The sequence below is a fragment of the Camelus dromedarius genome, chromosome 17, assembly GCF_036321535.1.
Source record: "Camelus dromedarius isolate mCamDro1 chromosome 17, mCamDro1.pat, whole genome shotgun sequence".
In the NCBI taxonomy this organism is placed as follows: Eukaryota; Metazoa; Chordata; class Mammalia; order Artiodactyla; family Camelidae; genus Camelus; species Camelus dromedarius.
The window spans coordinates 23396786-23415144 of NC_087452.1; the positions used below are offsets into that span (position 1 = coordinate 23396786).

At 42.4% G+C, this 18359-nt stretch overlaps 1 protein-coding gene across 8 annotated transcripts in view; it reads left to right on the forward strand.

Annotated features, from left to right (window-relative positions):
- The first annotated feature begins 1160 nt into the window (after positions 1-1160).
- CADPS (calcium dependent secretion activator) overlaps positions 1161-18359 on the forward strand; it is a 418935-nt gene continuing 401736 nt past the window's right edge. For 4 of the 8 annotated variants that reach the window (XM_064496352.1, XM_064496353.1, XM_064496354.1 and 1 more), the window contains exons 1-2: positions 1161-1248; positions 4243-5372. In XM_064496352.1, the coding sequence (XP_064352422.1) occupies positions 4935-5372 (438 nt within the window). In that variant the 5' untranslated portion in view covers positions 1161-1248; positions 4243-4934. The remainder of the gene's footprint in view (positions 1249-4242; positions 5373-18359) is intronic. The other 4 variants (XM_064496356.1, XM_064496358.1, XM_064496357.1 and 1 more) reach the window with 1 other exon arrangement.

Sequence of the window (18359 nt, forward strand, 5' to 3'; positions counted from 1 at the left end):
TTTATTTTTTTCTGACTTATTTCACTTAGCACAGTACCCTCTAGATCCACCCCTGTTGTCACACATGGCAGAATTTCATTTTTTTAACAGCCGAGTAATAGTCCATTGTATATATATCTGCTTTATCCATTCATCTATCAATGGTCACTTAGTTGCTTCTGTATCTTGACTATTGTAAATAATGCTGCAATGAACATAGGGGTGCATGTATCTTCAAATTAGTGTTTTGTTTTCTTCAGATAAATGCCCAGGAATGGAATTGCTGGGTGGTATGATAGTTCTGTTTTTAATTTTTTGAAAAACTTCCATACTGTTTTCCATAGTGGCTGCACCAATTTACATTTCCACTAACAGTGCAAAAGGTTCCCTTTTCTTCACATCCTTGCCAACACTTGTTATTTGTTGTCTTTTTGATAATAGTCATTCTGACAGGTTTGAGGTGAAATCTCACTGTGATTTTGACTTGTATTTCCCTGATAATTAGTGATGTTGAGCATCTTTTCACATGCCTGTTGGCCATCTGTATGTCTTCTTTGGAAAAATGCCTATTCAGGTCCTCTGCCCATTTTCTCAGTTGGGTTGTTGTTCTTGTTTTGATGTTGCGTTGTATAAGTTCTCTGTAAATTTTGCGTATTGACCCCTTATTAGACATATCATTGGCAAATACCTCCTCCCATCCAGTAGGTGGCCTTTTCATTTTGTTGAATAATTTCTTTCTCTGTGCAAAAGCCTTTACTTTGATGTAGTCCCATCTGTTTAGTTTTGCTTTTGTTCCCCTTGCCTGAGGAGGAATATTGATAAGGTCAGTGTTAAAGTGCATACTGCCTATGTTTTCTTCTAGGAGTTTTATGGTTTCAGGTTTTATATTTCAGTCTTTAAACCTATTTTTAGTCTATTTTTGTATATGGTGTGAGAAAGTTGGGTTATATGATTTTTTAATGTTGCTTTTCCTTCCAATTACGTGTGTCCGATTTCTAGTCATCTCATTTATTACAAGTCCCTCTACCACCAGTTGAAAAAAAATTTTTTTTGAACCTAAAATCTATTGAAAAATACTTTTCATATAACATAAAATTTAATTTTCTTGTCATTCCAAGGGAAGTGAATACTACCATCTCTCATTTTACAGATCAGGAAACTGAGTCTGAGTCACTGAATAATGTTCTCAGACTAACTCTGCTGTTCAGTAGTTAAGGCAGTACTGCCTGGTTCAAGAGCCCAAGCATTTAACCTGACTTTAAGGATATGGTAAGCTTCAAATTTATCCTTTTTGGTGTTTTTGAGCTATTTTTAAATTAAAAAAACAAATAAAAGAAATGTTGATTGGATGAGACGATTACTTCTAGGTAATATGAAATTCATTGTGAGATTTAAAAATATATTTAATTTGGCCAAACTATCCTCGAGTAACAAACATGGAAAAACATTAAGATGGGCAATAACTCAGTTTTATTTGATTGAAACATGTTATAAAAGTGACATGAAGAAGTGACTGTTTTTCACCAAAGTGTCTATTGATTGCCAGTGAGTCAGATATTCCCTCATAATTGTGGCTTTTTTATAATCACAGCAAAGACTTCAGAAAAGAATGGGGTCTAGAAATAATCAAGGTCCAGATGATAAAACCCTGATTTATAAAAGTCATTTCCATTTCCTCTAGATTTTACTTTAGTGGGTAGGATTTAAAAAATTCAATGTTATAACTTCTACTTTTATGATACGGTCTCCAGATGGCTGACTAAAATTTATTCCATCACCTTAAGGTTATTCAAGTTTCCTACAAAGCAGAACTGTAGGTGGAGGGCAAGCATGCAAGCACCTAAAATAGCTCGTTTGAGGATATAAATACTTACATGTATCAGAATCTATGGTAGAGTTATATGTTTTAAAAGAAGAAGATGGATGTTAACAAAAGGTAGACAAACGTTAAGAGCCTTTGGATGTGTTCTTAGGTTATTTTCTTCCTTGTTCATCAAATTTGCATCTAGGAAACCCACAACTCCTAGTTTAGATGCCTAAGGAGTTCTAGTTAGCATATCTTATCTTCAGCAGTAGCAAAGAGTTACAGTATCTCCAAGGACAATGAATTGACTTTCCCCTAAGGTAAAAAATATCTTTGAAAGAATGTACATTTTAAAAGTCAGAAATATACACCTTTTGAAAAAAATTATAAAAGTTTTTCCAGTAAAATCTGTTTAAGTTTCTTTAATTGAACACTCATGGGTGTATTGCGAAGTGTTAGATTTATCTAAGCAATGTCCTATTTGATAGCCAAATCATAGGTTTATATGATTAACAAAAGATAGACACTGAGTTTGTTTCAATGAGTAGAAATGGAAAAAACCCACAAAACTCCCTCTAAATTGGCAAAATACAAGACTAAACAGAACTTTATCACAGCGATTGAGAAATTCTAAATGGTTCTAAATACAGAATTCATAGTCACTCCTCTACCAGTGCCTAGCAGTGACACTTAAATGCTTTATCTTGCTTACAGAAGATTTGTCCAGTTAGGAAGTGGCTTTGTCTGAGCTTCAAGAGCACCCCCTCCCTAGCTAACAATTCATTTCTTTGTGTGGTAAACATGCTCCCCCCATTTGGCCAAATGTATTATTATCTCAGCTCTTTATTCCCCACTCCTCAGTTCCCTCTTCCCTACCCACACACCACCTCCATAACACTCTGTACGTTACTTGGTCCCTTGTCCTATCACGATGGCTTTCCAAATCACTTGTTCCACTTGTAATATCTCCCCTTTTGACCACCCATTCATATGGTTCCTTTCTTTAAATTTGAACTCTCTTATTTGAGAAGTATATGATTCTTTTCCATTCCCAGCTGCTTCATTCAAGCAAGCTTTTAGCAGTTTACCAACTTGAGTTTGTTGATATAGTGCCTTGAAATAAATGCTGTCAATCTTTTTCACATGTTTATGTTGTTATCTCCCAAAGGAGATTATAGACTTTTTAAGAGAATGTCTTCTAAAAATTTCACCTACCCCAAGCACCTAAAACAATGTTCACTCTGTGAAAAGGTGTTGAATAAAGTTTTATTGATTGACTAGCCTACTATATTTCCTGTTTCAGGGAAACCAGTATAACATAATTTGAAAATCTTTTACTTCTTTAGAAAAATTTAAAAGTGAGAACGGCCAAGATGTAACAATTTTCACATTACTGGATTACTTATCTTAAATTGATACAGAATGCATGATGACCATGAAAGTTTTGGTCATCATGAGGTGAGTAGGATGAGTGAAGTCAAGTATGAGCTATACATATATTACTTAATTTAAAAAGTTAAACAGGATTGTTGGAATGAATGTGGAGCTAGATGTTTTAAATTCATTTTTGGGTCTCAAACAGACTAGCTAGAAGGCTTCCCTTGAATATCAAAGCCCACAGTAAAACTAATGGTAAATTTTAAAATACATAAAGACAGATGTGATGTAAACTTTAAATTCACACTACACTTTAAAAATAACTCCCACGAGTGTCGACGAATAATTAGAGCATTTAAAATACATAAATGTAGGAGATGGGGTTGGGTAGGGGAAGAGAGTTCTCTAGATAGCCGGAGATCCAAGGGTGGGGCGTGGTTTGTTTTCAACCCATCTGCGGGTCGCTGATTAGATTCAGCACGCTGGCCAGCTCCCCCGTCCGCCGGGTTTATTGGCTTAAGTGAAAGGTGCAGGGGAAGGCAGGCACCATCTGCTACTTTGAATTAATAGATAACCGAGAAGCAGGAAGAGTGCAACAGAGGCAACGCATTCGATGTTGTTGCACTGAGTTTTTAGGGTGCCTTTGATCTTGGGGTCCCCGCTCCTCCACCCAGGTCTTCCAGCGAGCCAGAATGGAGGAAGGGCCGAGCAACCAGAACGCTTCTATTTCTCTGGTAGGCTCACCTCAGCGTAAAGTATTACCAGTTCTTGGAATTGAAGAATGTTCATCACAGCTTTTGCAAGGCAGGCAGGGGCGGGGGTTCTACTTAAATAGTTGAGCTGCACGGTCGATACGCCAATCAGCTCAAAATTGGATTCACGTTTATTTTAATAAGCGTGGGCGTACGTAAAGTAAATGTCTGGCATCAGAGTTGACACAGGTGAGGGAAACTCGCTGAGCAGCCCCACTGCCCCCATGGCCCAGGTATGAAGAAAGCTGGGGGTAGGAAATAGCCTCTTTCTTTCCCGTGTAAGATCTCGCCGACCTCCTCTTAGGCCTCTGAATTTCTTGTGTCCAACAGCCCACTTTTCGCTGGCAAGAAGTCATCACTGGTTTGCCTATTTCTTCCTCCCCCAAGAACTTTTTGTCCAAGGGAGGGGGAGAGAGGTCCAAGCCAGGAGACCTGGACGAGGAGGAAATTACCCACAAAGACGAGGTGGTGAGGAGGACGGGGAAGCATTAGGGTCAGCACGGAAGCTCTGGGACTTTGGGGACGCTACGCGTTCTCCCCCACCTCCAGCCCTCTGCAGCCACCCTTTACGTCGCGGACACGGGAGAGTTAAGCCAATAAACACGTAAGCGCCGCTCCCTCCCCAATCGGCAAGATGCCTCTTCGGCTCTAGGCTGCATCGACAGCTTGCAACACTCGGCATCTTTTCTGGAGGCGCCTCCTTCAGCGGCTGCAGATGGCATCCGGCTGCGGGCTCAGGGCTCGCAATTGACTCTCCCTCTTGCCCACCTCGGGCCCACGGACGCACCTCTCCCTACCCCTCCTCCCCTCGTGCTCCTGGGAAGGGCTGAGCCCAGCTGGCTATCGCCGGGCTGAGGAAGCAGTCGCGGCGGCCGAGGCTGAGCAGCAGCGCTCTCGCTCCCTGATTTGAGAAGAAGCGCCCATCCGGGAAAGCCGACCCCCGGCTGCTTCCAGGGCCCCCCCCCCCCACCTTTTGCACCCCGGGCAAGGGGCTCCAGGCGCCCTCCTCCCCAGGCTCCACCATGCTGGACCCTTCGTCCAGCGAAGAGGAATCGGATGAGATCGTGGAGGAGGAGAGCGGCAAGGAGGTGCTCGGCTCGGCCGCGTCCGGCGCGCGCCTGTCTCCCAGCCGCACGAGCGAGGGCTCGGGCGGCGGCGCCGGGCTGGGGAGCGGCGGCGGCGCCGGAGCCGGGGTGGGCGCCGGCGGCGGCGGTGGCAGCGGCCCGAGCAGCGGCAGCGGGGCCGGGGGGTTGCAGCCCAGCAGCCGCGCCGCTGGCGGCCGGCCCTCCAGCCCCAGCCCGTCGGTGGTGAGCGAGAAGGAGAAAGAGGAGTTGGAGCGGCTGCAGAAGGAGGAGGAGGAGAGGAAGAAGAGGCTGCAGCTCTATGTGTTCGTGATGCGCTGCATCGCCTACCCCTTCAACGCCAAGCAGCCCACCGACATGGCTCGCCGGCAGCAGAAGGTAGGTGCGCCTGGGAGGCCCAGGATGCGGCGCCGGGACGTCGCCAGGCGGGCGGGGCGAACAATGGGAGCTGGCGGCGCAGCTGGCGAGGAGGAGCAGGAGGAGGAGGAGGAGGAGGAGGAGACCCCACCCGGGGGAAGGGGCGGCCAGGCCCTGCCCAGGCCAGCGCCGAGCGCGCCAGGAGCTGTCCTCCACTAGCCAGGGGCCGGGAGCGCAGCCCCGGGTGCCCGGGCCTCCCTGATGGAGAGCGAGGCGGGCAAGTCCCGCTTGATGGCCCGGGAGGCTCGGGGAGTGACTTGCAGCCCGCGGTGCCCAGAGAGGCCTGCCTCGCTCGCAGGGCTCCCAGCACTCTCCAGCGGCGGGCGGCTGCGCTCAGCTCCGGGCCCGCCCTCCTGGGCGTGCGCTGGGCGGGCGGGGGCGCCCGGCAGGTGGGGGCTCCGGTGCGGAGCGAGTAGAGCGCCTCCGAGTCGCGCTCAGGCTAACCTGGGCAGAGAGCCACCGCAGGGCTAGGCGGGAGAAAGCGATCCTGGAAGGCGAGGCTTCCTGTGACACTGTGAAGGGCACCCTCCTCCCTCCGCCCGGGTCAGCTGATCATCGATTAGGGTCGCCTTGGGGTCCCTGGACACCCCTTCCCTCTGGCCGGGCTTCCCTCCAATCTCCCTTCTCCTCCTTCCTCATTGACCTCAGAGCTGGGGCGCGCCCCTGGTCCTGCCGGGGTCAGTCCCTCTATCTTCCTCTCTTTGACCCTCTTCTCCTCTTCCCAAGGTGACTTGGCCGCCACCTTCTGGCTCTCCGAGGCCCTCCAAGCCCCGCCGCTGTTAGCTTGATAAAGTGCAGCTGCAAAAAACCCCTTGTAATTATAAGCATCAGAAAAGCTTTTTGTGTCTGAGACTGGGGCAAGGCTGAGGCGGCTCCTGGCTGCCTTTGATGTGAAAAAAGTGCCTATTTCTAAGAGCTGTTCTCCAGTTACGGAAAGGAGGGCTTGGCTACTGCAGGTTGAGGGGCAGTGGCTGCAGGCCAGAAGAGAAGGCCCAGGTGGAGTGAGTGAGTGAAGAAAGTCAGCACCCTGTTCTGTCTCTTTTAGATGACTCTGCAGCAGTTGAACTATCAGAAAAGCCAAGAAGCCCTCCAGCGGGGCGGTGTGAGGGGCGGTTAAAGCCAGCTCTAACCCCAGCAAGGTTGGGAGACCAGCTTCCTAAAAGAGTGGATTCTTCAGTTGCTACCAATTAAGGCTGAATTGTATGTTGCCTGTCGTAGCATGTTAGGTTTTCCTATATTTATCCACCCTTATCTCAAATTAGCACAGACTTCTCTATTTGTTTTGCTTGTATGTGTACACACATCACCCAGAGTTGATGATTGATTTCAGCTATCACAAGCTTGGATATCAGTTTTATTGAAAATGAAACTTATTACCTGGTTGAGAAGGAGCAGGTGCACTCTACACTCCACTCTCCACCCCGTATCAGTGGTCTGTAGCTTTTTCAACCTGGATTTTGGACTACAGGAGAGCAAAAGTCGTCTCAGAACAGTAAAAGTTTTTTGGATATTCTTTTAAGGTTGGATCTTGGGTCCACAGGGCCTGATATTTCAAGCTTCAGGTTGGAGTTATTTTGGTAATTGTGTCTTTATAGCAGGGGAATTTCCATCTCCAAAATCTATCCCATTAGTAATTTAGTAACAGCACCCACTAAAGATGTCCTATTCCTTTGGCAATGAAAACCATTGTCACTTAAAGAAGAATTAAACAAACTTCCCTTTAAAGAAAACTTTAACTTCCCTTTATCAGTCAAAAGGCTCTCTAGTTCTGTCCTTCAAATACATGCTGAAAACAAACACCGGAATGAGAAAGAAAGAAATCTGTTCTTATAAAGACCTTAAAAAGCTGCCTCAGGGCTGTTGGCTGTCCTGGGAAGGCGAATATCCATCTCTTTATTGCAAAAGAAAACAAACGCCTCCGTTACTGTATCTTTTAAGTGTTTAGTGCTTTTCTGGAAAAGGCTGTTTGGCTATATTTCTCTCCAAGTACATAGCTTAGAATTTTCACTTTCTTTTAAGGAGTAACCATTAAAAAAAAAAAACCAAACCTAAAAGTTTGCATAATCATTGTGGTAAAATTTAAAGCCAATAAATAAGGCTGATGAACTAGAAAATGAGGGAAAATGATGTGGAGAAAGGGACTAGTGTGGCATGCAGCAGGGACAGAGAGAACTGTCTGTGGCAAAGAAGTGCTGAATTGGGGAAAAGGAAAGATCGTATTGTCAAATCATCACGCTGTAAGCCTGAACGTTACATAATGTATGTCAATTATATCTCAATAAAGTTGGGGGGCAGAGATCATATTGCACAGAGTATAATAGATTTTATGAAACCAAATAGTCTATAGGCTACCATTTTTTGAGTCCCTACTATGTGCAAGGCACTTCTCTTAGATCATTTTTTAAAAATAGACTTTATTTTTTAGAAAAGTCTGAGATTTATGGAAAAATTGAGAAAATAGAACAGACAGTTCCCATGGACCCCAATTTTCCCCTATTATTCATATCTTACAGTAGTATGGTACATGTGTTACAATTAAAGAACCAATACTGATACATTATAGTTAACTAAAATCTACAATCTATGTTTCCTTAGTTTTTACCTAGATTTCTATTTCTGTTCTTAGAACATTTTAAGTTGTTCTCGTAACTTTACCAATGTAGGAATTACCGTCCTCATTTTTAGAAAAGAAAACAGAGACTCAGAGAGGTTTTGTAATTTGCCTAAAGGACTACGTAGACAGGTGTAAGAGTGGGAATTTAGTCTTGGGGGGGGTCTCTGATTTCAAATCCTTTCTTTTTAATGCGCAACACTGATGAGGAATATTCTAAAATGAAACACAGAACACTGGCATCTGACAATATACTTTGTGTACTTTGTTACTCAGAGTTACTTCTATTTGAGTTGAGAGAGGCCTGCCCCTCCCCCTTTGGGCACCTACAAAATACTCAACACGGGCAAAATGAACATTGAAGTACTAACTTCGTAAGGAGTATGAAAAAGAGAGATGGGCTGTTGGCTGGTAAATCTGAGCAGCAGATTGTTGTCAGTGTTTCTATGTGGTTCGAGCTGAAAGAAAAAAGAAGCATTTTAGTTCAGAAGAACAATCGGGAAGGAGCACAGGGAAAAGGTGGCATTGCCGGATTATTCTGACAGTTTGTTACTTTGGTTTCGCTTTTACTGAAAAAGAGAAGGCCTAGGCTTTCCAACCATCTTCCCAGTTAAAAGAAGACTTTAAACAGGCGATGTGAAAACGGATTTTATCATTTGTAGCTTTTTTTTTTCTTCTTGTGCTAAAGGCAGGTACTGTAAACAATTCTGTGTAATGTTTAGATTGATAGGGCCAGTTTTTTAAATTAGCTAGTAATTATTCATAGTGCTTGGATTACAAATGTCCACTATGAATATTATGTGTGCATATGTAAGTGTGTATACGTGTGTCTGTATGTACTTGCTGAGAAAGGGACAATCCTAACCTTGTGTCTCTTCTCTATGAATCCTCATGTCATCCGAGAGGACCTTATGATTAGATCAAATGTGTTTGAAGTTCAAGTTACTCATTTCTATGTGATTCAGCTTATATATTTTGCCCTGAAATTATGGCTAATGTTGAGTCACTGTTAGCCACAGAAATTGCATCTTCATTCATTGACTTCTTTGACTTTGTTGTTCAGTTATGACTCAAAAGCCCATAACTTTCATAAAAACTTAGGACCTAGTGCTAGGTGGCTATATATGTGTGTGAGTGTGTGTGTATTTTAAATCAATAATGGTGATTCATCCATTCAGATACGCTTTGGGGCACTTGGGTTAACTACACTATTCAAAATTCTTCAGGGTTGTTTTGTCAATGCAACGTACAGTTGGCATGTAAAAAAAAAAAATTACCTTTTGAGAAAACTAAATGACTGTTAAACCAGGATTCCTTCTAAAACAATGATAGGTTTTCCTCTTCTTCAAGGAAAGAATTGAATCCTTTAAATATGCTTTTTGGCATTTTCCCCCCAATCTTGTTGGTACATTGTGCAGGAACTGTTATACACTGGTACTAACAGAGACATTCTGAGGATGTGAAATACAAAAAATTAATAAGAGAGGTTCTTGCCTCATTACACACTTGGAATAGCCTTACAGTCCCCTAAAACTGGACTGAAGAACAAAGGAAATTAAATCTTTCATTCCTGAAAAATCGTACCGTGGAAAGTGGTAAAAGTCAAATGATTCTGAGGTCTTTCTCCTGCAGAAGCAAATTTAAAACACATTCATAGGCTATCACATTGAAATATAGCCAGTATTTGGGGCCGGTTGTTTATACAGCTTAAGTTGGAATAATTAGCAGAGTTCTACTAACTTAAACCAAAGTTCAGAAAAAAGACCAGTTATTCATTGCACTAAGGACTCTCCCAGGCTCGGTGGCAGAACCAGAAGATTGCTCTGAGATCGGCTTCTGAATTGGGAAGTTTACTTTCTCGTTTGGAAGATAACATATATACATGTCAAATAAGTTGAGAATGATAGTGGTTAATTGTGAGATGCTGAGTACCAATTGTAAAGTAGGGGAGCGGGAGAGAGAATGTGTTTGCATGCACACACTCACAGAGAACTGGATATAGCAGTTGGGAAAATCTTCATGGAGGAAGTAGACTCGGGTTAGGTCTTAAAGAAATTGTATGATTTTTGTAAGCATCGGGAAAGGCAGGTATTCCAGTCTGGAGAAGAGCATGGGGTAGCAGGAATGTGGAAAGGAGTCATTGTTTCTGGGAGTATTAGTCTAATTCTTTTGGTTTCAAGTGACAGAAACCCAAATGAAGTGGATATGTAAATAAGGAAATAAGGGGGAGGGGAAAGATTTATTGGAGCATGTAATTGAAAACTCCGGTACAAGGTGGTTGACTTCAGGCATGGCTGGATCTAGGAGTTCAAATGACTTCCTTGACAGAGTAAAGGTGGCTGATGAGGAGAAAGATTATATATTGAAAACTGTGTTTAAGCTCAGACTCTACCACTAATGAACTACTGATTGCAGGCAAGTCATCTTCTAGCTCTAGGGTAATTTCTTCATCTGCCTTATGAAGAGGGGATAAGGAAGCCTCAGATAATCTCTGTCACCTCTGCATATAATTGTTGATGTTTCTTTCTGGGTAATGAGATTACTCATGATCAAGACTTAAAATTTCATTTAAACTTGTATTTAGTATGTTTTCACATTACAAAGTAAGGCAGTGTCTTGAAAGAATCTGAGATGATTAGAGAAGAAGTCAGTGTTTACCCTGTCCAAGTATCAAAATTTTTAGATGAGGAGGCGAGATCTTAAAAGGTTACAAGGCTACCAACTACACAAGAGGTCCAGCTTAGGGCATGAAGCTCACCCACACATCTATTTTGTTTTGTTTACAGTGTATTTTTCAAGTTTTTGAATTAGTTCTCAACATTTAAAGCTTTCATGACATTTCACGTAAAAAATATACATTTCTGGCTTCTCCTAGAATTGGAAGATGTAGCATAGCCGAGCCTGAGTTTTTATGATTCTGCGAAAGTGATAGACGTAAGAGAACAAGTCATCACTTAAATAATGGAATGTTAATCACTTTTAACTAAAATTGTTTATTCTAAGAGGAACATCATCTATACCTGGTTGGTGGGACACCAGCTATCTGGTTCTTGCTATTATGGCAGAGATAATGATGGTCTGACCCTGGCCTCTGTGATGCAGCCAAGAAAAAGATCTGGAATTGGAAACTCTGTGTTCCCTGTCTCTGGCAACAGTTTCTCTGTTAGGATCAGATTTATAGTTTGCGCAGAATTGGAGGACTGGCAGTCAGAGTTACCTTATTATTTTTTCATTTGTTAATCCAAGCGTGGGATAGAATTACTTCTCCATTGTTAGCAGGTAAAGAAAAGGAGATTAAGTCAGTCAACACTTTAAAGTTTGGTCATTGCTTTTGACATAATGCTGGATAGTGAAGGACGGTGGTTAAGAGCCTGACTCTGAAACTTGAATGCCTAGGTTGGCTTTCCTGGATGTAGCCCAAACTGGCTCTGTGATTTGGGGCAACTTACTTAAACTCTCCGGGAGTCAGTTTACTCATCAATAAAGTGGGGATAGTAGTGGTACGTCCATCATTGAGTGAATATTAAGTGAGATCGTACAGTAAAACTCTTAGAACAATGCCTGGCATGTGGTAAGTGGTATGTAAGTGTTACTTCCTGTTATTGCTAAGTTGTGCAAATTTGGGGGTATTTTTGTCTGCGACAGGACTGTATGTAAAGTACTGACCACAGCCAGCCTTACATTCATTATTGCTATTATCGTCACGATCGTCATCATTATTGACGTGATAGGCAAACCCAGGATGGCAGTGGTTACCATGACGGCATCATCTACCGAATAGATGGGGTATAATACATCCCTGTTCATCTTTTGTTGAGTTACTTGATTAACTCTGCAGGCCATCAGTCTCTAGTTCAAATCCCTGATCAGTTTTGTGACTTAGTCGCTATATGACCTTGGTTGCATTATCCAGTCTCTTTAAGTCTTAGTTTCCTCATCTGTAAAATGGGGGAAAGGAATAGTGAGGATTACAAGAAACAATGTATGTTAATTGCTTAACAAGTCCTTAATAGGTGGTAAATGTTGAACAAACATTACCAGTCATAGTAATAACAGTGTTCTTGCATTTTCGTCCACATTCCCCCATTGCTATTTCAAACTGTAATCCCTTTGCCCATGCTGTTCCTTATGTTTGAATATCTTTCTTTCTTTCCTTGATTTGTTGGTTTGTCCTTTCATTAAATCAGGTGTTGCCTCCTTCAAGAAACTTTAACCAAACCTTGTATGGGGCTAAATGCTCCTGTAATTCCCTAGTCTGTTTCCACTTTTCCTCCTTTATATCATATTTAAATTACCTTTTCTGTATGTGCCTATGGATAGACCATAGGACTCCCAAAGATAGGGGCCACGTCTTCTTCCTCTTTGATTCCCCATCTCCTGAAACAGTGCATGGCACACAGTAGGTGCTTGTGAACACCGGCTGTTGAAATTCTGCACTGAAGTTTTCTTTCCTAGGATGTTTCTAAGGAAAAGAAGTGAAGGGGTCTTAAATACAGTCTGCCTCTATCAAAGAGACCCAACTTACATACTTTTATAAAAGCTTCAATGGAAAACAAGGAGGGTAAACCAATTAGCACATGACCTCAAAATAATTTATGTAGCAGAAACATACCATCAATCACTCCCAAACTGGTTGATGTGTTCCAACAACTGACGAGTTTCTAGATCCGTTATAGAGAAAGGTCTTCTTTCAAAGACCACAAAGCAATTATGAAATTTTTGCAGTGACTGAATCCCAGTTGAACTTGAATCACTCTAGCACATGTTTAAGTGACCAAACACTAAGCCAAGGTAAGAACTAAATCTCCATACTGAGCATATGTTTTATTTGACTTAGCTCTTTCTGAAGGAAAAAAAAAAAAAAAAAAAAAGTCAGTCAACAGCACAATAGTAAAAGTTAGGCTGTCGAAAAAATGATCCGTCTCAGTGTTGCCAAAGTTATATCATAGAATCTAAGTTTTATATATTTAATGTAAATAAATACATTTCTTTAATTTTGCTCTCTTGCAAGATTTTGGCACTGTTTTTCTCATTGTAAGCTGTCTAAAGTCCTTTTCAAAGACAGAATGTAAGTAAGTAATGAGTATTTGCTATTGCATTTTGGATGTGGTAATAAGCATTTAAGATGGGTGTGAAATATCTATAAAGTAAAAGTGCTTAGATATGGATTTTTCTGGCATCTTTCACTAGTCAAAGGGAAAATTACCTTTGGCAAGCCATTGCTTTTATTTAAACAAGCAGGGCAAACATTTGAGAGGTTTGAAAAATAGATTGAATTATCAAGCCCCCAAGTGTCCAGAGCTTCTGGCTACCCTTGTAAAATTGAGAGGGATGGGGTAAACTGATAATGTACCGGTGTCCTCGGGCAGCCAATGGGAGGAAAATAACCTGTCATGTGGTGTTTCTCAGGACCACTTCATGCAGTAGGAAAGTTCTGAGATAACTCTGGAGTTCACTTAGGGATTAAAAATAGAAGTCTTCTGGGAGCACACGCTAAGTTTCAAACCCTCGAGGGCCTGCCGTGTTTTCAAAAAGACAATGGGATTTTTGGCAAATACGCGGAGTGGTACAGAGAGTCTACAGTGCAGCTTAAGCAAGCAAAGGAAAAACACTGAAAATTCTTGCAAATAATCATGCCTTCTGTTGCCCATGCAGAAGAACAGCCTTTTGGTGTGGATGGTAGGCATAGCGTTGTTTAAGCAAATGAGTTAAAATACATCTTGAACATCTACTTTGGCGATTTGATTTCTGACGAGTACAGCAACTGTTGTCTCTACAAGGCAGCGTGTCATAACATACTGTGTTCAGAACATTTCTCGGGGGCTCTTTCGTATTCAAGTTTTGTTTGTTATACATCATCAGAGAACATTGTTTTGGACCACTTCTACATACAAGAAACTCACTAAATCCTGTAGGCAAACAATGGAAAGACATTTTGGACAGCTTTCCTGGTCTCTAGGAACCTATCAATCTGGTCGAGAAGCTGAGATACATTGACAGGGAACAGAGCTCATAGTATAAGGCGGGATATGGTGAGCACCTGCATCTTACGTATTAGTGTTTTTCAGGTCTCCATCCTTGGCTTTTTATGGGTTGATTGTGTGCCCCCCAAAATCCAGATGTCAAAATCCTAACCCCAGTACCTGAGAATGTGAGTTTATTTGGAAATAAGATCTTTGCAGATGTAATTAGTTAAGGTGAGGTCATCAGGGTGGATCCTAATCCGTTAAGACTGGTGTCCTCATTGACAGGGAAAGCTGGACATAGGGACAAGCATGTGAACCACCCATGTGAAAAGAAAGGCAGAGATAAGAGTGATGCTCCTGCAGGCAAGGAACACCAAAAACTGCCAGAAGCTTGGAGACAGGCCTGGAGTATATTCTCCATCATGGTTCTCAGCAGAACCAACCCCACCAACAACTGTAAGACAATAAATTTTTGTCATTTCAGCCACCTAGTTTGTGGTCCTTTGTCACAGCAGCCCTAGGAAACTAACACAGCCCTCTTCTCATCTCTGTCCCATCTCTCAGCAGCCTCACCACTGATGGTAGCTTTAGCTACCAACATCTCTACACTTCCATTCCCAAATCTGGATCTCCAGGACACGCCTCTCCCCAGACCTCAAATTCATACATCTAGTCATCTGCATCAATGCTGCTGAAGGTGTGCTCTCAGACTGGTGCATTCAGTTAATGCTTTGTCTTGGGTCTGCAGCGAGAGAAGGAACTTGACCTAGAATGTAAATCACCTCGCTGCTTTCTTCAAGGAAGTCTTCCTACAAAAAAATTGTCCGTGGAAGTGAACCCATCAGCGGTGAAGTTGAGGTCATTTCCTGTACTAGCACTTGATCTTGGCGCAGACCAGTAATAAGCAGTTCCCAGAAAGCACAGGTCTACATAGTACACTTGGAAGAGCGTTGACCTCCGTGACATCTCCCCTAGGATGTCCTCAGACCACTCAACAGTCGAATTTCTCACCAAGACACTTTGCACCTCTATTTTCCAACTCATTGAAAATAAATTTATTGTCTTACAGTTCTCAAGTACAGTTCTGGGGCTACTGTGTCACCAGGCTGTTAAGGCAGACGTGTGCAACTCAACTTCAGATCTTTACCGTTAGTCGTTCCCTCCTGGCTACAAAAGGATGCACATGCCTTGTTGAGGTTCCCCCTGAGCAAGATTTTCTCTCTCTCTCTCTCCTCCTCTTCATCTTCATCCCTGCAGTCCTGCTTTGGGCTCTCATGGTGGCTTGCCTGGACTTCTGCAGTCACCTTTTAACTGTTCTCCCTGCTTCCTTTCTTGCCCACGTTCCATCCAGCTTCCAGAGTGATCACGCCAAAGCACCCATCCCATCATGATCTTACCCTGCTCAGCATTCTTCTGCTGCTTTCTGCTGCCTACGCAGGATAAACTCTAAACTCAATTGCGTGCCCTCTAAATTATATCGAATTTTGGTGATCAGTATGCTGATACATTCCCGTGCAGGTGCAGAGACACTCCGGCCACTGGGGAGAACATAATGACTCTTGGACAAAAGTGGTAGAGCTGGTCCTGGCGTAATTTCAGAAAATGTATGTGTTTTCTATTTCAGGTTCTAATTGACCTAAAGGATTCAAATGGAGCTCAATCTGGCCCCAAGAGGGCCTGAGCACCACAATAAGCCCAGATTTATATCCAGCCTACAGGAGGGCAATGGAGGGGGCTGGCTAGTAGTACAGTTCCGGGATCTGGAGAGAAAACTTCCGAGTGTGCCCAACCAGACTAGAGGAGATTCTTGGATTTCTTCTGACAACCATATGATTCTATCCCCGAAACTGAACCTAGGTTTGCACAGTCATCTGGGTGTCGGGGTATATTCAAAGTCCCCGACCTTCTTCACTCCTCCTCAAGTGGGAAGATTCTGATCTTAGTAGTAAGAGTCCAGAAAAGTTATTGGACTACACTTATTAGCCGTCAGAGTCCCTCACATTAAAAGGGAAATACAAAGTTCCCAACAGTGTCTCTTTTTGCACATTGTTGGATACCATCATCTTGTCTACCTTTCATCAGTTAATAGAGATGGTGAGATCAGGATACAGACATAGGGGTAAGGAAAGATTACATGCTCCAGCCAAGTCTTCCAAAGTCCAATAATAAACAGGGATTTTATTTTCCATTTGTCATTGTTATCCATGTGTGTAGCTCTCCTGAGAAGATAGGTGGCTTGAGTCTGTGATAAGATTCAGGAATTCCTGGGTCACTAGGTCATTATACCATCTTAAAGACTTCAGATCACTACATTAATTACCACAGAGGATCATAGCCGGCTTCCTGGAGGAGGCTGCATTGCAGCTGACGAATAGGTTTTGAATTCCCCCATTTGAATATGGGGAGGCAGGAGAATAGACATTCTAGGGACAGTGTGAGCAAAGACACAGAAGCCACACAAAACTAAAACAAAGAGTTTAGAAAGGTAACTTGGGGCCAGGTAATGGTAAACACTGAATACTAGTAGACTTTGTGTGTTGTCTTGTATGTGACAGGCTGTTGGAAGCCTTTGAAAATGACTTGTACCCCTGAGTAGCTCCAATGGAAATACCGTTGAACTGAGGCCCAGGGCCTATCACAGATGATGCGGACATCTGAGTGATTGGCCTTGGCCTTGTCTTGATGTGATGTGTTTTCCCACAAGGCAGATTTTCCGAAGAACATTGTCAACACAAGCAGAATGTCTTATTTGCAAAGAACAAGATTTGCTCCAGCATCTTTCCATGGCCAGGTTAGAAACAGCTTCCTGTCAGCTTTGACAATGGCTCCACATCACTTGCCAGCTTTCCTGCTCGCCTGGCAATGGAGACAAGCAGAGGGTTTCTCCCCACCATCTACTTGCCACAGGCAGCCCGTGTACTTCAGCATTATAGACCTTCAAAGCAAACAGACACGGGCTAAGATTTGTGCTTGTTTTAATTAATCAGAAGCACATTTCCCGCACGCCATACCCCACCGAAGCAGCAGTTGTAAACAACTGTGAATCTGCCATTTGATCCAAAGAGCTTTTCATATTTTTCCCTCCATTTCTATGTACTGAGAGCTCCAAGGTGTCTTTTAGTCAATATTCCATTAGCACTGGAGTCGGAAGGCTGTGTTGAGCTCTTTACAGAGGAGCAAAACATAAGTTCCTTGCTCTCACCTCTTTGTGTGCAGAAAACCATCAGTTTTCACTAAAGAAATGTAGGTCTTCTGCAGCTCAAGTTAAACATTATGCCAAATTAAGTGTCTGTTTCCTTCTTATGACCTGGCAACAAAAGACCAGGTTAGAAAAGACAAGGTGGAAAAGAAAACCAAATTTAACATTTTATAAATCGTATGCACCAAAATTTAGGGAGATTTATGATCTAAATTTTCCTGTTCCCCACTCCGAGGAAGAACTCTGTATTTCTCATCTGTGCACTCATGCAAATGCTTTTATATACGGATTTCTCTAATCACTGTCCTTTGACATCTTCTTTGTTTTCTGACAAAATCTGTTCCTCAATATTATCTTTGTCATTGAGTTGTGGTTTCAGAACAAAAACAATTCACTCCTAGGATTTAAAGTAAAAATCATAAATTTTTTTTTATTTTTTTTGCAAGTGTGGTAGCAACAAAGATATTTAGAGAGTGCAGTAATTATTTTGATTTTATTTGCACCAAATTTAACTGCCTACTTCAAATGCCAAATCTTTGGGCATTTTATTTTAGTTCTACTTTATGTATTTTCAGTACGAGACATCTGCATTGATTAGGGTGAAAATTTATACTTGTTCCATGACCCCAAACTCATTTAAGCAAAACTTATCATTATAGCGATGTGGAAAATTCTCCAAATTATCCAGTGAATTTAATCCATATGATCAGAGAATTGACACAATTCAAATGAAACTTTAAATTGTACCTTGTAAATATAAAAAAAAAAACTGTTATTTTTAGTGGACAGTAGTGATTACTTACCTGTTATTCATGCCCCAATGCCAAACAGAATTACAGTTTTTTTCAAGTAATGATTTTTTTCCCATCCCCAGCTTCAGGAATAGATGCAGATTTGTCTAAGCCAGTCATCACATGGCACTGTCCAGGAAGTACAGTTGGTTCAAGGGTGACCATGTGACCTGAGTTGATCCAATCAGAGTAGAGGGAGGGGCTTGTACTCCACGCTTGGGAGAAAAGTTTTACTCTTCCTCTCCTGATGTATCTACAGAGGAAGCATGTGCCTCCTTGCTACTGGCAGCCATTTTGGAACCATGAGGAGACCCAATTTAGGCTGCAGTCAGGGCTGAAAGTAGTAAAGCAGTTGAGATACAGAAATAATTTGAGTTTCTG